At 42.3% G+C, this 26,429-nt stretch overlaps 1 protein-coding gene across 1 annotated transcript in view; it reads left to right on the top strand.

Moving 5' to 3' along the window:
* The first annotated feature begins 6,806 nt into the window (after nucleotides 1–6,806).
* The window catches only part of coro1ca (coronin, actin binding protein, 1Ca), a 31,800-nt gene continuing 12,177 nt past the window's right edge, over nucleotides 6,807–26,429 (top strand). Inside the window, exons 1-2 of the mRNA XM_083979952.1 lie at nucleotides 6,807–6,913; nucleotides 20,237–20,433. Of these exons, the coding sequence (XP_083836078.1) occupies nucleotides 20,239–20,433 (195 nt within the window). The 5' untranslated portion in view covers nucleotides 6,807–6,913; nucleotides 20,237–20,238. The remainder of the gene's footprint in view (nucleotides 6,914–20,236; nucleotides 20,434–26,429) is intronic.

Below are 26,429 nucleotides of genomic sequence, written 5' to 3'. Positions count from 1 at the left end.
ATAATATACCATGCATCCTGTTTTGTTCCCATCATTTTATTGAGCATAATTCACTCGAAACCATTCACAATATCCCTGAAGAAGAACAGTGATGTGATTATGTATCACATCAGCCTGAACGCTGCAGATGAAGCGCTCAGGCTCTTCCTGAATGGGGGGAAAACAACGCACACAGATATGTAGGCAAAACCAAATATCTGTGCACTGACTTGATTATGATGGTGTGTGTATCCTGACACTACGTCAGTGTGCCCCCATCTGTATACTTTGGCAGGAGAGCCATTTTCTAACAGCCAGCTTATATAACATTTGGCTTCCCGTCACAGTTTGCATGACATCAGTGAATTACTTAAGTTACACGCTCTTGTTCGCCCCCCGGCCTATGTGACTGTGCGTGTCTGTGTAGTGAATGTGTGCATTATAGCATGTGGTGGAGGCACCGAGGCGGCAAAGATGTTATTTAATGTTGTTTGTGTGCGAGTGAGTCGACACCGGTATAAAGCTTCTGTTTTCTGTACATGTAGACACGTGAGACTGATGCAAATGTGAAATGGAAAAGTGATGACTTATAAACATTTATAGATAAGTAAATAAGAAGCTTCATTAAAGAAAAAAGAAAATAAAACATCATTAGTGTGCCAAGACGCCTGTGGGATGTTTTAGAATAGATTAACAATGATCTTAAACTTCAGACAAATTGGCTTTTGTCTAGACAAGACGGAGAGTGACCTGTTGCACTTTACAAACGCAAAAAAGAGCAGTTGGCAAGAAACGGAGGACGACGAGCTGCTTGTCTGTCAACACAGCAGCCTTCAGTCTGCAGGCTCTGGGTGTGGGCCGGCCTCTCTTCCCCTTCTTCTGCCGGTGAATTCTTGGCTGCTTTGCCTCCACTTTTGTTTTATTATCTGAGGACGTATCCTGTTTTGGATGTTACTATAGAGACCAAGGGAAACAAAAGAAGAAAAAAAAGGCTGAGCTATTTTTCAGATAATTTCCCACACTCCTGGACATACACAGGTTGGCTACAATTACTCACTATTTATCCCAGACACAACTATTCTTTTAATGTGTCTTCCATGTCTTTAACCAGGTTCCTGGGGTGAAAACAGTCTAAACTGTGCAGTCCATGCCACCATTATGCAAATAATCAGCCCACTGGCCACATACCATAACATCCATTTGTATTCCTATGTATTTGTATCTTATGTATCTTAAATCCCAGCTCAGGATCATACAGATTTTCTGTACACCTGAATCCACATTTACAAACAACTTCTCCAAGTTTTCCTCAGGCAGCATAAAGTAAAGCCACAAGTCCGAATTTCCACTGATTGTGTTAGTCAAATGTGCTGTGACATCACATGGATGTAATATAAGGCTCCCATTGCTTGTGCATTTGAGGGAGGACTGAACAGAACCAAACAACCAACAAAGAGCACTCTGTCGGTCCTGAGGGAGAGCGATCGCCTCAACTACATCGTCTTACTGGTAAGTGTCAGCCGCAACATATGATAGGGGATCGATATTACATGCATTAGATTGAAAGTAGTCAGTAGTCAGCTGTCATGAGCAAGGCCTGTGCTAAGTGTGCTGTGTTGTATCGCTCAGAGCTCAGCGCTGATATCAAAGATTCAGTTCTCACTTTCCCAGATGCTGAAACTTTGGTTTGAGAAAGGTTACTGGTTCACTGGTTTGAATTCCTGTATATCTGAATATGTGGAGGCAGCAGAGCACATGGTGATCAAGTGATCAGCTTCGGGCATTCAGGGAGGATGAGACAGGATAATGGGCCGGTTGTTAACAGGGATGGACTGCCTTCAGGGAAGGGGTTCCCCACACTGCCTGGTAGAGTAGGTGGAGGTTAATCAATGAACACAGATTCCACTCAGCTCTGACAGTGGCTTTAACCTGATGAGTCCACATGATCTGAAGAGAGGTAGAGAAAAGACAGTTAATCAGTTTTATTGATCTCCTTGCATGTTGTCCTTTTGTCTTTTACGTCTTAAGTTACCATGAATTTCTGCTCCCTCTTTCTCCCTTTCTCTCAATATCCTGGCACGAAGAAACAAAACAACAACATGTTTGTATCTTCTTCGCGCAGCTATGCCACCATTGTAGTGTGATTACATGAGCTCCCCCAGCCATGTGTCTGGCCTGTCAGATGATAGACAACAGCAGTCATATGTTGTCACACAGATGGATGGATGAGGCCATAGACTGGAAAACACACTCATGGGCCACATCATTGTTCATTGTGCTTTGCCGTCTTCTTTGCTCACTGCTGCAGTTTAGTGGGTGAAAAGTAATCGCACTTTTAGACAACCATGGAAAAGTTCATGTCTGCAACATTCAGATTTTTCTTAATGTTCTGTTTTCTTTTGACAACAACATCTAACATTAATAATTTCGCTTTGTGTGTCTAGTACTTCTATATTCACATCTTATTATTCATCATCAGCACTATAACCATCAAGATAATCCTCGTAAGAGGAACAGCCTCAGGCACCAGTACCATATAATGCTGCTGAGAGATGGAGAAATAAATGCAAAAGCAAAGTTGATGTAGTATGATACAGGGCTCTCTGGGTTTAATTATTTTTTAATAGGTGAGTGGAAAAGTTACAGTATATCATAGAGATGCATGTCTACGTCATACAAGCCATGTGGGAACATAAAAAGACAGGACTGACTGGCGCAGTGGTGCCTAATCAATTGATTGGGTCACATGAAAGAACAAAAAGTTGACAAGAAGTGAATGAACAAGTTTTAAAATGCAACATGTGGGAGAGAAAAAACAACCTATGAACAGACTGTCATAAGACTCTGTAAACCCTGAAAACCAACAGAGTCCAATCATTTAGTCAGTCAGTGTGATCTGTTCACCCCAACTGCTTTGATGCTGATTATTGCGAAACACTGATAACAGATTTCACACATCAACACTGTTTTTGATGAGGCTTTATGTGTTAAATTCAAATAATCAATTCAATTTGTGTGAGTGACAATGGTGAGGAAATATTGAACATCTGACTCAGTGTATGGAGAGAAATCATGCTGCTGAATCACTCATCAGGCCAAAACAAAGGATTGAAATTCACAATTCAGATTGTAGCATTATCTTGTGACTGTAATTTGTCCTATAGTTGAACTGGTGTGGAAATTGCAAGTGCATGAATAAGCCAACAGAGCGTATACTATAGCAGTCATAAGATACGTCGATTCACTACTTGCATGAATATAGCTCCTGTGTGACTATGTATTGTTTTCTCAATGCTACATGGTCTGTTCCGGAAACTAAAACATTGTGTAGACTGTGATGTTAATCCCAGGTGTCTGCTCCTTTTTTTCCTCCTCCTTCCACTTCTCAGTGTTTTATTTCATATTAGTCGGGGTGCGGATTAAAAAGAAAATACGTCTGTGTTGGCATTCCTATGTGGTACGATAAGGTTAACACCATGTTGTTCTCCACAGACCAACATGGGACAGAACCAGGAAAAACTGGAAGGGGGAGAGCAGGCCCTGGGTGAAGGATCGGAGGAGATGGGGCCGTGCCCTGACTCTGGAGGTTCAGGCAGTCACACAGGTGATGTCATGGAGGGAGGAAGCTCCTGCGAGTTGGAGGCTGGTAACGCCGGGGAAAATTCAGGGGAGCCAGACGCACAGGATCTGGACGAGAGCCCCGGCCACGAGCCAACACCACCTTCTAGTGAGAAGCACATAAATTTGCGGGAGAGTCCTTTCTCTGCAAGGGAGGTGAGACAGGGAGGGGCTGCAGGAAAGGAGGGAGGAGGAGGAGACGGAGGCAAGACCGTTCCAGAGGTTCCACAGGAGACGGACAAGAACCGAAAGAGTAGTGCGAGGATTGAGGAAAGAACCACGGCATACAAGCTGTTCAGTCAAAGTAAGAGAGAGGGAAGGAAGACTGAGGAGGAGCTTCGAACATCCTCAAAGATCAAGATGGAGAATCAGGATGAAGGAACTTCCCCCCATGAGGAGAAACAAGGTGAAAACTTTCCAGCAGGAGGGTCTTGTGAAAAGTATGGCCTTGTTGTTACCTCAGAGGATGCAAACTGTATTGATGACACTGAAGAGGGCTCTGCGGTGATGAAGATCAGCAGATGTGGAGCTCATGCAGGAGGCAAGTTGCTGTCTGACCATCAGACTGAGGCCATGATGGCTGAATCTGGAGATATCAAGCTCTGTGCAGGAACAGTGAGCTGTTTGAGTGAGAGGAAGGAACCGCCTCCAGCTCAACCCCAACATCCTTTGAAAAACAGTCTGCAGAAAGAGTCTCTATTAGACGTGAGTGATACCATTCACTGTGCACGTCCAAAAGAGAGAACAGAGAATAACATGAAAGAGGAAACGCTCACACGTGAAGTGACGCCAGTTTTCAATGACTACTCTTCAAGAAAACCAAAGGTCACTGGTGCTGATGATCAAAGGGGGTCAGTGAGGCCTTATCAACAAGTGGACACAGCTGAAACAATCACAAATGACAAGAGAGACTCAGATACAGCATCAAGACCGGTGTCAGCCACCGAGCCCAGCTCTATTTTGGAGAAGCTACTGAAGAGAAACAGAAAGGAGGCAAAAGAAAAAGAGGTTGACTTTGACGACAAGGACACGATGGAGTATGATGCAGAGAAGAAGCCTGACAGTGCAGCAACGGACACATCCAGTGATGAGATTGATCAGTCGGAATATGACGGCAGGGCCATTTTACCCTCCTCTGCAGATTCAAAAAAGAAAACAAACCTCGCAGCAAAGGATCACCACATCAAAGGCTCGGACGTGAAACAGGCAGACACCACCGACAATGGGGCCTCAGATGGACTTTGTTTGCAGCCTGGGGTAATTGGAAATATTGTGTCTGACAGCGCACTCGCAAAATCACATTATTCCAAAGTTGACCGTCAGAGTTCAGAGAAGAACATTAACCCAACAGATGCCTACTCAGATTTGTGTCCCTCTAAAAACCTGTCTTCAGACAACTCACAATCAGCCACTTCACATGAAACAATGTCATGTGAAGTGAGTGGTGTGATCTCTGAGGCATCTGCACCTTCCTCAGCCTCTGTTGCAAAACCTCCACCCACAAAAAGCGATGGGCAAATTGCAGAGTCATGCCATTTACTTCTTGCTGAGAAGCCAAAGACCAGCACTGGAAGGCTACCTCTTAAAATAAAGAGTGACAGCGAGGGCGAGATTAATCCAAAGTTATCTGGGACTGAGAAGGAAAATACTCATTCTGTGAAGAAAACAGAGGTAAAGAACCACAGTGAGGACACTGTTACTCCAGCTGTTGATGCTCGCTCAGAGGTCACGACCGGCATGAAGCAGGATCTTCATATGACACTTAACACAGACCAGCTTGATAAAAAACCTGGCAAAGAAACAGATGACGGTGTCACACTGAGAGATAAATCCCAGAGCACTCCCAAATCTAGGCCTGTATCAGAACTCATAAAGGAGACCATTCAACTGCATGAAAAGCTGCAGCACCACCAGGACCGGCCAAAGCCAGTTGAAGTCAGGGCTGATGAGCAAGGCCAGTCGGTGAAAGTGGCACAGATGAAGGCTGCTTTTGACTCACCTCAAAAATCCCCGGACAAGGCAATCGAGAGGAAACCATCAGTAAGAAAAGGTAAGGGCATTTAAATCTAGCTAACTGCTTTATATAGCTACATATACTTCAGTATCAAGTAAGTAGAAACTCCGGATAGTGCAAAACACTGGGAATAACAGTGTGGCAGGTAAATTAATCAGTGAGTCATTTGTGATTGAAAAAGCAATCAGCCACTGAAGTGTGTGTTCCTGGAACACGAGGCCTTAGATGTTAGGCTGCCAGAGTCACCACAAACACTTGCATCAACCATAATCAAAAATACTGAAGGAGAGTGAAGAAAACTATGATAGAATACAGATGTTTTCTGCTGTCAAAGTCTGCGTCGCCATGGATTTGTAAAATAGCACCATCTTGTGGTACTGTTTTACACTAGAGGTACATTGTGTTCTTCAGGAGAATGGAAATCATTTTTTAAATATTGTAAAATTATATCCAGAACACTAATAAATATGCCTGATTGGTTTACTGCAGATTGCATTTTAAAGCTTACAGTCATGGTTGTTAAAAACAGTCTGCATCAGAAGTGGAATATATTATCTAACAGAGACATTTCCATCACAGAACCATGCAGTCTTACATATTTTTTTGTATACTGCTGCTTATATTTTCTAAATAATAAACAGCAACCATCACCCACATTTACACAAAGATGTAGTACATACATATATCTACATGTAAAGCCACACCCTACTAACTCAATTATTGATGTTTCACCTTAATCGGTATGTTAAGTTGTGGAAGTCTTGGCGCATTAGAAATGTTGACAAATGAGTTACTGAGACACGTTTGTCTATTCCTCCATCAAAGAGAATGTATGTAGCCATCTCATACTGACTGATGAGATGGCTACTGTGTTTTTCTATTTTGTGCTTTTCTAAATGTTCTGACCAGAATATAACAGAAAAAGATAAGAGATAGACAATAAACAGAAAATAGAAATATCACAGGAATGAATAAAACCACAACAACAAACACAAAATTGAAGGTGATTTTCTGTGACTGGGAACCTGAAGAAAGGAGGCGTGCATCCTGCTCCCTTGGATATTCAATACGTCGCTCTGATTGGCTAATCGAACTGTCCGTCAAACACCGCTGATCCACTCAGGGCTCGCCAAGCCAAACGAGGGGGCGGGGCTAGTGTAGGAGTGGGGAAAGAGCACAGAGCGAGTGGTGTCAGCGGCACAGCAGCGGCTCCGGCACAGGGAGGAATCAATTGGGATACACCACGTCGGGCTGTGTTATATCACTCGGCTTTCGGGAATACTTTCATTTTTCTCTCAGAAGGTAAGTTATAGATTATATGGTCCGTTTACGACGTTTTACGTGTTTTGTTTTTTTTTTTCTTAAGAAAATTGCAACGGTCTTCGTTTGTCCACCCTCAGAAGAAGAAAGTGCAGGCGCTAGCTAAAATGAATCGGGATATAATGTGAACTGTTTTTTTTAAGCTAGCACTCAACTGACAATGCCAGGAAAGTTTCTGAGCGATAACCGAAGAAATACCCGTTTTTTCCACGTCATTTTTGTTTCCCCCCTTTCCCCTGACGGTGTTGGGTGGGTTTCGTGGTCCACTTCACGGTGTGAAATGTGCTGTTGTACGTTATTGAACGGGGTGGGGTAGCTAACCATAGTGCGGCAGGAAAACTTAGATAGGTCCACACACACAGACGGAGGTGCTGGCAGCACAAACCGCGCCCTGGCCCCCTCGCATCCTGTGTATTAACATGGTCTATTTTGACTGAATCATTAGCTCCAGACATAAAATCCACCCAACAAGCAGCTTCTTCACTCGCACAGACAGACAAAAAACCCTCACTTTGATTTAAACCGCCCGTATCCGTAACATTTAGCCTAATATCCAGATGCCAGCTTCAGATATGACCCACTAACACACTGCTATGGAAGAAAAATGGGAAAAGGGTCATAGCACAGAAGTGGTCGCTGCTTCCGTGCTTGCAACTCCCAAATACTGGCCAGCCCAGTTGCACAGTTGATCCGTGCGTCCTTCTCCACCTCCACCTCTCTGCTTGTTTGGTTTTACATAAAACACGTGCAGATTTGTTAGTATGAAATTGCGCAGATTTCGCACACATACCGTTTCAGCCATCTCCAGCACTGAGTAGTTGTAATGAGGACAGGCAGAGAAACATGAATGTTGCTGCACCTGAGTGTATTCCTGCTTATAAATGGCGTCCACCAGTTCTATGTTGACAGCTGTTTGTAATTACAGTCCATTCACAGAAAAAAAAAAAAAAAAAAAGGTTTGGTGTGCTTATGTCATACTCGGACGGTATTTATTTGTATCCATATTACCATTTTTTGCCGAATTAGTTGCATATAGTCTATCTACATTTTTTAATAGTTAAAGTTTGTAGGCTACAACTCGACCACATGTGCTGTGGTTAAATTGGTTGGACATTAGTACGTTACGTTTGACAGGGCCATACAATCCTGGAGTAGGCTATGTTACATACATGTAGGTATGTGAGAAAGATTATTTGGCTGTTATTTTTGATTCGTAATGTGTCTCAAAATAAAGACACTTACAAATGTCCTGATTTGTTAACCATCAGTCAAAAACCATTACATAATCAATTCACAATCACAATAAATAAAGAATCACATTTTTCATATTTGGCTCACTGGGACCTGAAGCCATTTGACAAATTTTCAAATGAGATGATTGAAGAATCAATTGCTTCATAAACGATTTATTGATGGCTACTATTTAGTAATTCATGAATGTCATTCCTGGAATTTGGCTTGGTTTTCCATAGAGCGGTGAGTAATATGATTCTTAGATATCAATATCCCTCTTGGGAAGCCATTGCAGGTGGAAATTGATCCAAATTGAAGGTCGAAGGGTGAACACTCAAGGCTTGATGCTGCTCTCCTCCTTACTTGGCAGTCGTAAATAGTCACTGAAGTTGAGCCTTAATGACTGGCTAATGAGCCAAATAGTCCTCTGTGTGACCCGTCTGTGCGCAGGCCACCATCAGCTCACTTGCTTGCTCATGACAATAGAGCAGTTTGATTTGTAATATCCATGGCTTGTGTGCCAAAAGGGCAGCATGATTTGCATATTTGGCCCCTGTCCTGAACTAGGTTACTTAACATTCATGTTTAAGCAGCTTTGGGGTTGAAGGAATTTTCTCTTGCTGGGTCTCGCTGTGGGATGCGGAGCAGGTGAGGGACGAGAGAGTCAGCAACCTCAGGGTCGACAGTCAGCGGTAGTACAGCTGTGTTTGGGCTTGTTCCCCTTTCCAGACGCATCAACCTCTGGCGGCTGCCTTGCAGTACAGCGTCTTTAGAAGTGCGTAGCCTGCCTTCCTATGGCTGAGCTGAGAGAGGAAGTGGGTCAGGAAGCAGAGGGAAACTAAGCATGAGATGTGAGGGAGTGTTTGGTTCCTATCAGCTGTAGCAAGGCGCTCTTGTGTGGGCTGTGATGAACTCTTGAGTGCATTTTTAACATTTTGAATTGGCTTCAGGAGGATCATGAGGATTTATATCCAGTATATCCAGCACATTCATTTGATTGCATCTGCTCCAACAGTGTTGAGTGAGGTCCAGCGGTTCGCAGTGGTCCGTGTTCATTTTGTTGTTCATTAGTGTGGAGAAGTTGTTCAGAAGTCGCAGGTCAGGCTTGGGCTTATTTTGTGGCCTAAAGCATGTGTACATTAGGTACTAAATGGCGTAGTAGTAGTTTGATATCTGTCTTGTAACCGTTAGTTCCCACATACTGCTGGAACAATCATCATCCTATGGAAAGAAACAGAATAATAGGTCAAGCGCTTGGTCTACATGTATGTATCTCAGTTGGACCGAAAGACTGCATTCTTTCAACATGTCTGACATACCTCCGTTTGTGTCTAGTCCTGTCTGTGTATGATGTTATCTCACTGAACTCTTTCAACAGGACGTTCTGCCAGAAAACTTCAGAGTGAAGTGGCACAGCCTTAACTGACTCTTGAGTCACATTTTGGAATTTGTTTTACTCGAGATTTATTTTTTCCCCACAAATGTTGTTTGGTGGTTATCTTTCTAAGGAGGACAGGTGGAAAGAAATATGTCAGTCTCTAATCGCCTGCTTAGCATGTTAGCGTTTGTTTGTTTGTTTGTTTGGACCAGCCAGTGGGATGAAGAGGATCACATGGCTAAATCTGTGCTGCTAATTGTTTACACAGTAAGACAACCTGCAGACTGTTCCTTTTTTTATGACAATACACAATTTACAAGGGGAACAATAAAAATCATAGGTAAAAGTGACAAAGAAACATTAACCAAACCGCGTCATATGATAACCCATAATTATGGTAAAAACATAGATGTGTATAAAAAGATAAAAAGATGTAGTGTCTTTCAGCCTATTACTTGATTGAGTTGTCTGTGTTTTTAAATGTTCAATAATAGGCTGGTTTTCCTTCCTTGGAGTCTCAGTTCAGATCCCCTCCCTGTTTTGTTGAACCTCTTCTTTTAGTTTTGTTATGTTTTGTGGCTTAGTTATTCCAGCAGATGCTCACAGACTAATACTGTTTCTTCCACTGGTCATTCCCACCACAGCTGACAACATCTGTTGAAATGAAGTTGGGGTTTGTGCTGTGCTGGGCGAAAGGGGAAGTAGCGGATCAGGAAAAGGAAGGATCATGCCTCGTACAATTATACTGTAATATTTGTTAGTATTGTTTGTTCATGTTTTTTTTTTTTTTTTTTTTTACTATTATTATTTTTAGAGTTGAGCAGATTAGCAGATTTTGGGTTCTGTCCTGTTTCCTTATGTCTATTTTTGTTATCATCTGATAGGAAAGGTGTTTGAAAAACCCTGGGCAAATGTCATATGCTGCATATGTAGCCGCACACATAAAAACAGAGCTTTTCCTATTGTGAGTAATTTTATAGGATTTTAAAGTGGTCTCTCTTTAAACCTTGACTTTTAAGTAGGATAAGAAGTTTAGGATTTAGCCTTTTAAGACTCATGGCACAGAAAGTGATAGAGAGTTAGAAAGAGGTTGCTGGAGTACAGTTCAAGGCATGCTCAGTTACGCACCAAACAGACCTTTTCTGAGACATTCATGTCTTGTGTCTGCAAATCTCATTTCCTCTACAAAGTATGAAAGAATACAATAGCATCCCTTAAAACAGTGGTGCATCAAATATTGCGTTGCAGTAGCATTTAAACCGAGCAGACCACAGACTGACTGCATGGTCACTCGGGGTTGGAGAGAGGTGAAAAAACGGCACCTTATCTCATTGTTGCAAAAAGCACTGGAATGTAGCTGGAATCTGATTACAATGGTGGTCCGTGGCCTTGGTTACAGGAAGGGGATTTAGGTGGCGTCTCATGCGGTCTTGGTGACAAAAGGCAAAAAGGCAGCCTGTGTATGGAGAGCACTGAGGCGACATCGCTGGTGTGTGTGTGTAGTGGGGGTGAGGGGGAACATGGGTAGCAAAAGTGTGGGAAAGAAAAGTCTGTGACGAGCGATGGTAGTTATGTCTCTAAAGTTTCAACAGGAAACCATCTGACACCAGTAATGTGTAGTATGTGTACACATGTATCAGATGCTGCTCTGACTGAGGCTGCGGCCTTTAACATGACATTAGCAGCCACATTGCATGGAAGTCGGCAATAACGATGATGAAAAGCATCAACAAACAAAGGAATTGCGAAACTAAACATGTAGCAGATAAGACCGACTGAGAAACATCGTTGAGCCTTGTTTTATTTGATGACTGTGTTTTTCCAAATGGGGCTTTTATCGCACACCAGTGATCCCAGCTTCAGACTACATGCCATTTTCAACACACATGGCACCAGATGAGACAAATGTTGGATTGTGAATGATGATGACAAATGAGATAACAGACCAACAGAAATACACGTCTGTTTTACAGTCAAAAGTTCACAAGTATCACAATGTTTGTATATTTTCTCGTGTTGAAACAGCTTATTGGTTAATCTGTTAGTCAAACAGTTAACCGTGAAAATCTGTGTTTTTGTCAGTTACCAAGGTAAAATACAATCTCTTTTTCTTTTACTCTCCTCCTGGTTGGAAGTCTTGATGTTTCTGGCTGCATATGAAGGCTGTGGGAGGACCAGTGGGCTTTTTTCTGCCTGGTCCAGCTCAACCTGTTGTGAGAAACAGGTCTGTTTTCTGTCAACATTACAGTCAGCTCCCCTCTTCAGGTTAACAACCACTGGAGGAGCCATTTGAGGGATATTTGTGCCGAGCATTTTTGATGATAGAAGCTCATGTTAATAGAATAATAGACAGTAATAGAGATACCTACATGTCCATCCATAAACAGACACTAGTACACAGTATCCAGCATGACTGTGCAGCGGAGACTGTTTAGGCTTGGTCATAATTCTGCTCTAATTCTGCCGCCCCTCCCTCTCCTACATCAGCTCATCCTGATTTGTGGGATTTTCATGTTATGTCACATCTTGCTCACCAAGCACACTATGAAACACAGGACATCAGGAACAGTTTTGCCCCGCAACAACACTAGGGGTGAAAATATAAAACCAATCTATGGGGTTTGCGTTGACAAACATTGCCCACTCATGTTTTTGCATTGCCCATTGTCCAGAATAAGCCATTATCTCTGGATTTCAGAGAGCTGTAACGTGGGAATGAGTTTTAATCCAGGTCAGACTGGCTATCTGCCGTAGCGGGGATCTCATTGTCATTGTCCACATGTTGTAGGTAAGCAGTTTAGTAAATCTCGTCCTTGTCCAGAGTTTTCTCCTGGAAGTGAAGACTTGAGTTGTATCTCCTGTAGGGTTGCACGGTATACCGGTACTAGATTGGTACCGGGGTACTAACGCATTTAAAACGGTACCATACTGCGCTTAGATGGGACCGGTACTTTCATTCTGCGCCGCCAGCAGCGGTGACGTCGCCGCGTGAAGTCGCCGCATTGTAATTTGAGCCGCGAGGAGCGAGAGAGCGAGTCACAAACGAAGCAAGGTGCTTTTTATCATTACCGTTACAGCGCCACCTGTCCATGTGCCTGTGTTTGTGTGTGTGTCTGTGTGCCGCGCGCGAGAGAGAGGCGGCCGCCACAGCCTCGTTAATAAATTTTGTTTTTACCGCGGATCACCACTGGCTGCATGCTCTCTCTGTGTGTCTCTCTCTCTCTCTCTCTCTCTCTCTCTCTGTGAGTGAGTGAGCACGGCGAAGCAGCGCTACGCAGAGATGAATTAACGGAACGATATTGCGTTGATGGGGTGGGGGGAACAGAATCAATTTGGTCTACATATGGGAAACAATAGGTGTAGATGTTTGAGTAACATGAACATTTGTGTTTCATTCTATAAACTACTGATAACAATTTATCCCAAAAATTACAACTGGTCAAAATAACAAAAAAAGATGCAGTGTTTTCAGACCTCAAATAATGCAAAGAAAACAAGTTGATGTTCATTTTTAAACAGACATTTTTTAATTTAGGAAGAGTTCAGATTAATATAGATGGAATGTTAATCCTGCAGCAGCAGTAACTGTTTACTGTTTTATGGTCCAACATTTTTCTATTAAAATAAAGCCAATAATGACATTTTTTGTGTTCTCTTTTTATGTGGAAAAGTACCGAAAAGTATCGAAAAGTATCGAAAAACATGTTGGTACCGATACCGGTACCAAAATGTTGGTATCGTGACAACACTAATCTCCTGACATTTCTGTGAGCAACAATTTCTTTACTATCGCTGTATCTTCATTATTAGGGTGGGGCAATGATACGGTGTTATTGTGTAGCCCTGTCAATGAGAAATCAGTTGAAGTGCAAATAGGTGTCGACAGAATGGGGTGGCCCCATGTTTTAATTGGAACGTGTGAACATGATTCGGTGTGGCAGCGATAGGCAGCATTAAATGTCTCCTGTCTCAGAGGATGTACCACAATCTTTGGTATTTATGCACATGGTCCAAAATCTTTACATAGTCGCTTTCCAAAGACTGGATGCCCCAGTTTTATGGGCCTCTAATCATGACTAACATGAAGTAAGGGGAGAAGATTTTCCTGGAACTTGGTCACCTTCAAGTTCCTCATTGATCTTAGTGTTCAGTTAGTGAGATGCATCTTGGATCAAGTGACCGAAAAAGCCTTTGTTCTTCCAGTAATAACAAATGTAGGAATTGCATTTTGGCTCACTGGCTAAACATGAGCCTGCGCTAAGCTTTCTTTTTCTTCTTTTTAACTTGTTTCCTCTCCGTAGCTCTTTTGCAGTCTTATGTCAGAACAAAACAATTTCCCTCTGGTTTAGTGGAGGGCAGCAATCTGTACTGTAACTCTGGGGCGGAGATGAGAGGGAAACCCTCGATGGCCTAACCGGGGAGCTCAAACACAGCTGAATTCTTCTCGCCTTCCTTTTCATACTGTCTCCTGAAGTGTAGGGTTGTCTGTTACACTACGGACACATGACAAGACTTGTATTTAGTGAGATCGCAAGGGAACCCGCAACCACGTCAGGGTTGTTTGTTCTCTTGCAGCGTGCTTAAAATGACCTCTGACACTGAGGTTTGGTGCAGCGAGGTACAGTTTGCTACACAAACGTGTCCACAGATGTGAGTGGTGTTGAGGATTGCAGAGAAGGATGCTCCCAAAACTGTGTCACACTGGTCCCACTTCCTGTTAGTCGTTTCCCCGGGCGGTGGGGTCCTCCTTCTGTCTCTGCACATCAGGGTCAGCTCTGCTGGTTCAGGAGACAATAAGGTACATGGCTCCCCTTTCATCTCATTTGCCCAGCAGATAGTTGAGGTCATTTTGCCTGAATTAGAGCTGGATCAGTGAGCCGTAAATCTCAGGAGAGTTTCACAGAGCGAGCGGCGTCGCATTTGCCCAAGGTGTGTCTCTGTACCTCTGGCATGGGAGAGACTGTTAAACTGGTGCCAGCCCTTCACTGCCTCAGCATATCCTACACTGGCATTGTAACATACAATTGTGATGATCTTTATAATGTTGATGATTGGGAATGAATGAGGATGGGTCATAAAAACTGAATATTAAATAATTAATTTGCTGCAGTCACTGCTGAGTCCTCACTTTAAGCTCTGCAGTTATTTTTGCAGTCCTTTGTTTTGCCATATTCATTTTCTTAGTTTGACCAATAAATCCGTCACTTTTTCTCTTAGTCACTCTTTAATTTAAACGTGTTCATAACACTGTGCTCAACGTACTGAGAAAAACCTATGCTATACTCTTGTTCTTCATAGATGTTTTACTCCTATTGAGAATGACTGTGTTTACTATTACCATGCAGGATTTCTCTGGTAGCCACAGGAGTTTAACAGGAAGTGGGTCGTTTGGATAAGGCCTCTGCTGGTTTTGAGCAGAATGACCCTGCCCTTCTAGTTCCTGCGTGTTGTCCTTTGAAGCCTGTCTGTTTTTACAAAAACTCATCTTGTCAACCTCTGAAGTACACTCAGGATAGTGTTAAAGTTTTATAACCACACAGGGTACATGTGAAAAGAATTATTTTTAAATAGAACTGACATGACCAATTTTCTGCCTCTTTCAAAATTGAAAATCACATTTTACTGCAGCTGTAACATTACAGTTGCTTTTTTCTCTTCTCTTATCACAGTCAAACACCTGAGCCTGGTCCTGCTCTGCTTCATAGAGATCCTTGAGTTGTGGGAAGTTATAACTTAGTTATTATTATTATTAATAATAATAATAATAATTTTCCTTTTTTATTGTTACTCACAGCTTTAGTTACAACACAAGAATTCACCTTGATTTTCTGCTGCCTCTGGGGTCTTTGTAGCTTTGCTCATTCCAGGCTCAGCTCATCAGGTGTGAGTAAGAGATAATGATGTTCTTACATAAGACTCTTGTTGAATAAGGGAGTTTTTGGTTTGGCATTTGGCCATGGCAGGTTAGGATCGAGGAAAGCAAGTGAGATTTACCTGGAACTATAGAGGAGTGTTGCATGTAAGGCTGGTAACAAGTCCTGTCATGTACACTTCCAAGGTCTAAGTAAAACTTGATTTCAGGCTCACATAAATGATTTCCCCGAAAGTGAATCCTGAATTTAATGTTTTGCTCTCAACTGTACAAATGCATAAATGGGAATTTTTTTAATCAAACCACAATGAACATTCGTTGACTAAGAAATGGTGCTATGGCCCCCAAAAGGCCTGTCAGGATACCACCACCACACAACAAAGCTTTCTCACCAAGACTCAGTATTGCATAATCAGCTGCAACTCCACCCAGTCCGCTCTGACCTGCGGCGTGTACACCGATACAACACAACCCTTTCTGTAAAGGTGTCATATCCTCTGTCTGCAGTCTAGCTTATCTAAAATGTCTTCAACATGTAGGACAATCACAGACAACGAATCATGATGGGCAACACTAATTCAGCTGCAGTAGTGTGGAGTCATTTCCCATAAATGTTTTCACACATCAGGGTAACGTTTGATGATAATGCATAGGGCTTAAGAATTGTCATTATTTTCTGGTACAATATAACATTTAGGTATTGTTTTGAGCCCATGTCAGCAGTTCTCTGTTACCACAATAACATCAGCTGCTGCTGTTTCCCTGCCGAGGACCTGCACGTCCAAGCTTGTCGGTCAACAACAGACTTGAGTAATGGTAGCCACAGCCTTATGTGCAATCATAGACAAGTCTCACCATTCAGCAGCCCCCTTGGCCCTCTTAGCTAACCGATTCTTTGTTCACACACCTGTTGTATGTGCGGAAGTAACTGATCAGGACGAGAGGCTTCGTTGTGCACATAATCTGTATGAGGCATTTGGCAAACATCTGTAAATTGTTCACAAATGGAACAGTGGTTGTCACTTTGAGATTTTAATGCTTGGTTCCAATTACAATACCACAGCGAAAAAGCAGCAAACTTTGCCTGCCTAATTTTCCAGCGTTGCCAGGTATGACAAAATCAGTTATTGCTGATATTACACATGTGCGTAAATAGGTTTAATAAGAAAACAATTTTTGTATCATGTTTTGCCTTGAGTTCATCTTGGCAGAAAACTAAAACACTATCCTACTTTTGAAAAAAAAAAAGAGATTTCATGTTATGGCCAAATTGCCCTGCCTAAATCAAAAGCCTGATTTTGTTGTATTTAGAGTGGTTGGATGTTACAGCACTGACATGTGATATTGAACATTTGTAGCGCTGTTTGGAGAGCTAAAGGATAGTGTGACTGAGGATCGTTGTGCATGCCCAGACTAACCTCAAGAATGTGGTGATTGTTTTGTCTAGGCTAGTCTCACTATTGTGGTGATAAAACAGCACATCTTATAAAGTTCTCCTGCATAAAACAATGCACTATTCTGCTGCAAATAAACAGCGCCAAGAGCAGCAGGATAGTTTCACTGCTTGTTCTGTGTTAAGACTGGGGAAGGCTCAAGCATTTAATGTGGGTTAGGGATGTCATCGGTAGAGAAATCATCCAGCAGATGACTAGACCAGACTTTATCCAACAAAGAAATGATTGGAGAGCGCTCTCCTCAATGACATAATCATGAAACTGCACTACATCTTATCTCAAGAGCTGTTACTTTGGTTACTTCAATACAGCTCTGCTTGTTCTTGTCATCTTCCTAAACACCTACCATAGTTTTCTGATTGGTCTGGCGTACAGCTGCTCAACACAGCACCGTTAGTTTTTTTCCAGGCTAAAATCTTGTTGAGAAATCTCAGCTCATTAAATTTTATCTGCTTTTGTAGGCCGAGGAATAATTGTAAACAAGGAAATGTAATTTAATTTAAAACAGTTGTTTGTTTAAGTAACCCTTTAAGACACGAGTTTGTATTTCTTACTATTTGCAGTGTTTTTTGGTATTTACCTGATGTTGCTAAGCACCATGTCTGTGTTACCAAGGATGTCTTGGAGACAGATTGCAGCTACAACATTCTTGAAAGCAGAAATGGTCAAAATAGATTACCTTTCTTTCTGTTGTCCACTAAATTTCTGATGAACTTGTGATGGCCTCATAGGTCAGCGGTTGCTGTGCTACCCCTTTTTAACCCCTTCCCCTTTATGAAAAAGCACTTGGTGCTATCAAATTGTTCCAGAAGACAACCAGCTGTAAGTGGCCAGCAATTAACTCAACTCAACAGACATTCAATTCAAGCAATATGCCTAATTCACCTTCTCTCCAATTTCATGAATTAATTTCCCTGATATAGGTTTTTTTAAGTCATTTTGAATTCTGAAAAGAACTGTAACTGTACGGCAGAGAAAAAAAGATGCTGCTAAAATAATTTTTTGCACAGTTTAAGTAAATTTCCACTGTGCAAAATTTCTATCGCTGATTGGACCTAAAAAATGTTCTCCATTGTGGAAAATACGGTGTACATTGTTTCACCTCAGGTCGGACATGAAGTCCTAAACTCTGAGGAAGTTTCTAAGGTGCAGTCATTGTTCTCTCATGACCACAGAATTACATAATCATATATAAGTTGGTCTTTGACAACAAGTTGTAAGGCAAGCTGGCAGAAGTCCCAATCTGCTCCGGCTCGCTCACTAGTTGTACATTTGGCAGGAGAATGAGTGGACTGTTAAAATAATTTAAGGCTTTTCAGTGCTCTTATCGGTTTAATACTCTAGCACACCAGGAGCCGCATATTTTGCCAGGGAGAATATCTGCCTAAGAACAAACACGCCATCATGTCTAAATTGCCTGATGCGCACGGCACACTCTGTACCTCGTTTAGATTTGCTGGTATTTTCTCGGTATGCAGAACATATGTTACAGCCAGCGCTGATGCACACATGAGGTGAAAAGCTGCCACGTGCACATCATCAGAAGGACCCATTACATAGAAGCAAAGATCATCATGTATGTATCATGAATTATCACTAGATTAGCTGTGAATGTAAGACTCTTGGTCAGTCCACGGAGTTAGAACTGTGCAAACTGTGCAGCAGTCTCCGTTGTCATCCCAATAAAGACTGTTTTTAACGGTTGTCAGGTCTCCCACTAGACAGGTGGCTGATTTAGGTGTCTGTTCACATGTAGCTTCTATTTCAACCAAGCTACAGCTCTAAAGGTAACACACAAACCTCACCCCTCCATGACAACGTTGTCCTTGTTGAGTGTTTCCCCAGAGTATCGTCACATTACTGTAAGGAAGACAGACTTTTCCCTTTTTGGACATGGTTGGAAATTAATTGTAAACGATTATGTAAGTTTTTCTTAGCAGTGACAAAAGGCTGATTGTTTTGATGACGTGCTGTGTTTTTAGGAATAAGAGAATAAAACATATTTTTTCAGAGTATCCACTCCTAGCCATTAAAATGAATGTGGCCTTTTTTAAAAAAAAAAAAAAAAAACTACAAATATATCTAGCAGGCCTTCTGGAGACTGTTTATAATTGGATTGGATGCGTCAGCCTTTCCCGGAGTAATCAAATTCCATTTCCTAGACAAATGCACTTCTGATCCAGATAAACTTAAGGGAGGCTTTACTGAATCTGATGCAACTCCTCCTCAATTCAAGGAAGATTAACACTTGAGTGTCATTAACTGTTTGATCAAATTCAAACAAATTTGCCTCTTTTGCCCACTGGCGTTGGAGATCTCTGAAATGTTGTAATGACTGACGTGTTTTGCAGAAGACTTTGGCTAGGATACTCCCATATCCCTACAGGAAGAACTTCCTGCTTGTGTTGCGATACTCGTCCTGTCGGAAACATGCCATACAAGCTTTTCTTGCTTGCGCTTATTCTTTCTCCCTCTCTCTCTTGCACACACTCACACATGCATACACACACGCACACAATGGAAAACCACCTCGAAAACATGTCCCACATCCTGTGCTTTGGTCATGTTGGTGATTCAGGCTGGGAAACTGTTACCATGTGCTGTGTCAAAAAAAAAAAAAAAAACGATTTGAGGAGGTTTACAAAACCACTAAAGAGCTTTTGTCTGTGTCTAGGCTGTAGGTCAGACTGGACCATGGTTCTGGTCGTTTATCTCAAACTAGCCAGCTTTCCATTATCTTTGGAAGTGTCCTGTTATTGTAAGCAGAGCAGTGGGACATGTAGCTTTTGAATCAGCTTGTTTTCCAAAGCTGTCCTTTCTGCCAGCAGATTCTTGTCTTGGTGAAGATTTTAGCTGAACCAGCTACAAAGTCTGTTTTTGTTTGGATTGGGTATGTCCTATTTTCCCTTGGAAGTGGCTCTTTCGAAGCGTGCCACAGATAAAGCGCCTTAGTATTTCAGTTTAACGTTTGGCACAATAGAAGATGATAAACAAATTGTTTGAAGTCATTTGAAATGGCATCAAGCATGCGTGTTTACTGTTAATATTAATGTTCTGTATCATGATGAAGTTTGACTGGAGCGTTTCAGTTTTGAACTTTACTCACTGTACTACACAATTGATAATCTGTGTTGGTAAAACTCCTGGGAGACCCATGGAGTAGCAAATGGTAAAAAAAAAAAAAAAGAAACCCCACACGTGACCTCAGTCTAGTCCAGAAGCTTTGCTGCAGTGTGTGGATGGGATGTTTTGTGTTCTTCCAAAAGTTGACATGGTCTGTGCATGTGTTAGTTCCACCCTCCATCCTGCTGCATACTTTGTTTTTTTTGTGACTGTGATTTTAATCCTAACATCTGCTCTCTCTACAGATATGAGACGAGTTGTACGGCAGAGCAAATTCCGTCATGTCTTTGGCCAGGCGGTGAAGAATGACCAATGCTACGATGATATCCGGGTTTCAAGGGTCACATGGGACAGCTCATTCTGTGCAGTCAATCCCAGATATGTTGCCCTAATCATTGAGGCCAGTGGTGGCGGAGCTTTCCTCGTTCTTCCTCTTCACAAGGTATGTGTGTGTGTATCATATAATAATGAATTCCTCTGTGAATAAACATTGTATTGTGTACAGAGCACATCAGTCAGGGCTGATGAAAATGAACTGGATGTGTAGGCAATGGCATGTTTGCATTTAGTGATCCTTCAGTTAGTAGCGCATGCTGAAATCCCGCCATTGCAATGGTTATTCAGGGTTTATAGGAAGTTTTTACCACTTCTCTATGAGTCAGCTACTTTGGTTGGTTTACTTTGGTGCACATTTTTTGCTTGCTTGACACTTTTGGTCACCATCTATTCAGGGCAAAGGTGAACATCAGTCAAGATGGCAGATTACTATAATATATATGTGCACACCCTTATAATTTTAATGACCACTGAGAATTTGGTCATTCGTAACAGTAAAGTCATTAAATCAGTCGGCAGTCTGTCTGTTCTCTCCCAGACATTGGTCTTGGGATGAAATTCACATATAAACATATAACTAGTTTGAAGGTAACTTGTTTTGTCCTCAGTGGGAGAAAAAATATGCACTGAAGGGTATAATGTTAAGCTTTTTAAAGGCATTGTGTGCCTTTTTGAGTGCTGTTGTGCATGTGATGTTTTTGTTACGGATGATTTCAGTGGATGGAATTACGTCACAGTATTTTTAGACGCGGGTGGGGGAAATCTTGATATTGTCTCCTGTCCTTGACGACAAGGAGAAGGAGAACCACGCTTATGTGAGGGATCCTAATTGGATGGATATCAATACGTAAAGCAAATAAAAGCATCTAATCAAAAATCTGGATACCTCTCTGTTTTTGATTTGAGATTAACAAACATATTTGACGTGGGATGTGTACAGCAAATAATGCTTGAATTGAAGGCTTTACGTCTAACAAGAAGGACTTCTGCCTCTACATGTCAGTGTACTTTAGGATTAATGTTTACCAGCGGACTGTTAAACACACCCTCATGTGTACAACAGAAACTACTCAAAAGCCCTGGAGTGAACGGTCTCCTGACTCTGGCCTCCATATAAGGAATCCTCTCACTTCAACTTCTCTTTGGTTGGGCAAGACAGCATTTGAAGAGTGTTTGGCCGTAAACAAGTTTCCTGGGTGAATATGTCGCCCTTTTGTTTGAACCATTCTGTCATAATTGGTCTAATTAAGGTGCAATAGAGGTCAAACTGAATACATTTAGGGGGGGGGGCTCTGGCATGTCCCCCAGAGAGCCCTAGGGTGCCATTATGGTTGATAGTGGTGAATTGCTGGCTGCTGCTGTTTCTGTTTGGCTGCTAAAAGCAAGTGCCAAGCGGCAGGTCCTGACACCATGAGTGACATAAGCACTGCAACACTGTTGACAGATCTAACCTGGGCCTGTAATTAGTGTTCACCAGTACACTGCTATGTCATCTGAGAAGACTCCAGCATAGGGGGCCGATCCTCAGGCCTGTCATCACACAGCTTACACCTCTCAGCGCCTCATTCAGCACGGAGCTTGTACTGGAGGTGGGCTGCGAGCTCGACTGGTTTCACACTCCTCCTGCCCTCCTCTCTTTGTCTGTGTTTGAATGAGCTGCCCTCTGCATGCCATGTCCCAATACAGTAATGGTGTGTCTGTTGAACAAAGTCTACTTTCACTGCTGAATTTTAAAAGTGGTGGGAGACCAAGATCTTTATGTACAGAGCAAACCTCAGGCAATTTCCTTTAATGAAAGATTTTAAAAAGCTCTCGTGATTTTTAGATCTTCCCACATTCAGGCTGGCAGGCGTGACACAGACTAATCCTTCAGATGTAGTGTTTTCCTCATTTCTACAGGCCGTGCATTGAGAATCTGGAGCCGAAAGGGAAATACCATGTTATTTAAGAATTGTCGTGAGTCGGGTGTGAAATCCATGACTTTGGACACCGTGACCATTATATATTGCCACCAAACCTGTTTGCCTTGCCCGAGGCTTTGCGTAACGAAGAAAGTCAGCTACTGTCCGGGTCATAGGAAAAACATTTAATTCCTCTTTAAACTTATCCATGATTTTACTTTTAACATCTATTTTGGGGAATTTATCACCACAGTACTCTCTAGTACTCAAATGCTTTTTTTCTGACAAAGCAGGTCCATCTGGAAATCTCAGTATGGCCTCAGCTGGCAATGCAGGTCTCGAAAGTGGGGCGAGTCTGTTCTTGTAAATGGTATGACTACGCTGCAGTGCAGTGGAATATTAATATAGAGGTAGTCTAAACACCTGAGAACATTTCTAATAAACTGAATTGAAAAAGATTATGAAGTTGCTGTTTTATTAGACCTTGATGGGGCTGATTTCTGTGTGGATCACTCTGCTTTTCCTTGCACCCTCAGTCTATTTTATTTTATGAGGTTTTGGCATAATCAGCTGCACTGTGTGGATAAAACTCCCTGGTTGATTGAAAGACATTTGATATTTGACTCAGTTGGGTCTCATTTACTTTCGTTGCGCCGAGGACAGACATCCCCTCAATGTCCCCACCCACCCACCGACCCCTTTTCCATCTCTAATGTGAGGGTGCATCTGTCCGGCTAACCCATCTGCCTATGCTGTGTTGCTCTCAGTCTCTGTGGGCAGCCAGCTGCTCAGGCCCTTTGTCCTACGCTCACTCCCAGCACAGCCCTTTGTCATCACCACACTTGGACTGGGGGGAGGAAGAAGTGTGATGATGCTCCCCCTTCACAATTAAACCATATGCAACTGTGCACCGTCTTTGTTCCCCTAACACTATTGCATCATTACGACAAAGCATTGAAATTGTGGCCGCCCCCCAAAAAAGAATTGTACTCCCACTCCTCATACACATGATGATTCGTCATAATTGTGTCAGGAAATAGATGGGGAAAAGTATCGTCTAGAGTGCAGAGGTTGATGTTGTGGATCTGCGACTTGACCTGAGGTTTGAGCCTGGTTTTTAGCAGTCGACTAATTTGACTGGCTCTTTATGTGACTCACTGGGGTGAGGTTAGTGTGGCAGGCCTTCGTGACTCAGCACAGCCATGAGTATTGTTGCTTCCTCCTGTCAGAACACAGGGATTTATAGAGAGGGCATCAGATGTCCTGCTCAACACATGTCATTCCCTTCCCTCATGCTTTCAATCTCCCCCTTTCTCTTTCCTAGCTGGATGCCTGCTAATTTATTCCCTGATTTCCATATGAAGGAAGCTGTGGGAGTAAATGCAGTAGCTAGCAAGTGTTCAGTGAAAAATTCCTTATAGTTCGCCTCTGTCTGCTCAGTTTAGGAGGTGGGAAGCATCGGTAAATCATTACAGTTGTTTTTATTTATATCCCTTTTTATGGCTTATTTGACTTATCAAAGCATGCCCTTGTTAAATGTCCCATGCTTTACTTCCTGTTTTAGCCATCAGTGTCTTATTTTTCCATGTGTCAGTCCTTTTTGTCAATCGTTAGCATCTTTAGTTTCCTCTTTTCTCTATTTCGGCTCAGTGACCTTAACTCCAGCCTCAACACCACACAGTGTATTGTCTAATGTAGAAGGCATGTTCCACGTTAGTGCTTCAAACGCTGCCTCTGTGCAGAAAGGACGATCAGATGTGGAGTGTGTGTTTGATTTGGATTCAATCCCTCAATGCACCATTCATCCAGTGCTCAACCTTTGCTGTTAGTAATCCCTGGGTGTGTTGCACAGTGACACATTATTTCTGTTCTGTCTCTCATACACCAGTTTGGCTGCTAACTGAGCTGCACTCTTGTCTCTTCACACCAAAATACTTGCATGTGCGCGATATCCAGGGTCTTTCCCCATACTTTGGTCAGCCTGTGTTTCCAAGACCTCTATACTGCTCAGTCGCCTCTGCCTTTGCCGCTTCTGCCGCTCAGTCCTGCTGACTGCAGATTTTACCATATATGGTCATTCACTGCTCCCTGCCTGACAGCCTTCCAAGACCATTTCCTCCCTGCCCTGCCATTGGCTGCTTCATGCAGTGTCGGTACACACGTGAATTCTGGGATAGGCCGAAATATGAAGAGCGGCCAAGATGAGAGAACTAGGTTGAAGTCAGATGTTGTCTCTGTCACAGAGTCATTCACTGTATTCAAGCGCCATATTATATTTATTATCTTGAATTATACCTTTTTTTTTAAATGTGATATTCAGTTAATAGTGATTTGGGCTACTGAATGATGTAATCTATTCATATAGAGCTGTGAGCCCCGATAGCTTTGTTAAATAAACCAGACTATTTTTTGGGCTCTGAACCTTAGAACAAAGCTGTGACTCTTTAATAGGGGATGGTGTATGCAGAACTATTTTTCAACCATGTGATACATTAAATGTCAGCCGCAAAAGAGCAGTTAATTCACAGACTAACCGAATCTGGCAGAAGAAAATCTCAAAATAATAATAATTTATTTGGGTTGTCATTGAAATGTTTCAAGTTATTACACAAAGGATCTGTTCTTTCATACGCTGCCTGTTTCTGCAGCTGATCATTTTTTCACGCCACAGGTGCTGGGCTGTATCGCAGCGTGCACTGGGGAGACAGTAGGAAGACGTGGAGACATTGTGTACTGAGGACATCCTTCACAGGGGAATACAATACCTATTCAGAGCAGTCTCATCAAAGAGATGACAGAAGTTAATGACCCTCCTGATTATTTTTCAATGTCCCCTTACAGTGTGTGGCAGTACTTGCTATGAACATAGTCATACTGGAAATACGCTTTTCTCTGTCATCAGTGATTGGCAGCCAACCATTAACTAACCATGTCTTTAGACATATGAGAACAGTCGTCTAAATAAAAATAAATATCGTCTAAATATCTTGTACTTCAATTGGACACTGACAATAGATGTGATTAAAAATTTCATTCAGAGCAACTGGTCTGAAATGTTTTTCAGAAATAGTGGTCTCAGCTACTATTTCAAATGTATCTAATGCAGGCGGTGGTTTCACTAGCCATGTACCAAAACAGTATATCTCAATAAGTATGTCTACGTAATCTCTCCAGCTAAATATAGCTCATGTTTCCACTCCGTCTGTACTGCGGGGTTGTATTGTTCCTCATAAAGACATTTTAAATCTTAAGAAAAGGTTGCGGGTGTGACAGCAGCACTGCTGCTGCTCCTGCCTCAGCTGTTTGTCTCAACCATACAGATGCAGAGACTTGTTAAAGTGGAAATTTCCATGGAGCCTTGAGCAGCACTGGACAGCAGGCATGGAAGACCCTTTAGTGCTGTGCATGTGTGAATCACATGTTGGGCTGCAAGGACATGAAGTGTGCTGGCCTCTTGTGTGAATGAAAAGAATGTCCTCTCGCCTTGAGAGAATCTTGGTCATCCATTTTTGTGCGCTTCAGTGTTGTGCTTTGTATCTATCGCTGGGTGATTCACTCTCATTTTCTGCAGTCTTACTTGTTGCTATGCAACTGGTTGTTTTCTAGGCGTCAGACATTCCTCTCGCAGGATACAAATGTCTGTAGGGTGGTTATGGACATGTTGGGTATCCAGCTGCTTAGTTTAGCCCCTTACTGTTGCTGTAGGTATCGTTTCGATTGTTAATTTTTTCCCCCTTTAAGGGCAAAATGATGCTCACTTCTATGCTGCATGTCTTGCCAAGTATGTTTTCTGTACCTTAGACTGGTTGCTGTGGAGATGATTTTCTTGTTTGGCTGGTTTGGTCTGTTGGAGCCCTTTTTTAGCCGTGTTGTGAAAGTCTGATGCTACCAACACTCCTACATAAATGTTCACCTGTCAGCCAAGGTGTAAGAGCTTGATATGGTTGGTAAACCTTGGATCTCATAACAAATTGCGAGGAATCCTCTCCAACAGGATTTATCACAGCACTAAGTAAACATTTACGACAAGTTGAACCAGGTTTATTCAACTCATTTGATAGTCAAATAATCTGAAAACAGGATTTGATCAAACTTGAAGGAGAATTAGAATAAATACCTGCTCCCATCTCTTTTAGAGTTAATTTGCAAGCTGGCTTCACTGTAGGTAGCTTTTCATAATCTCAGTGTGTAGTGTAAGATA

This window comes from Trachurus trachurus (assembly GCF_905171665.1).
Source record: "Trachurus trachurus genome assembly, chromosome: 9".
NCBI lineage: Eukaryota > Metazoa > Chordata > Actinopteri > Carangiformes > Carangidae > Trachurus > Trachurus trachurus.
This window is presented reverse-complemented; position numbering and strand designations above follow the sequence as displayed.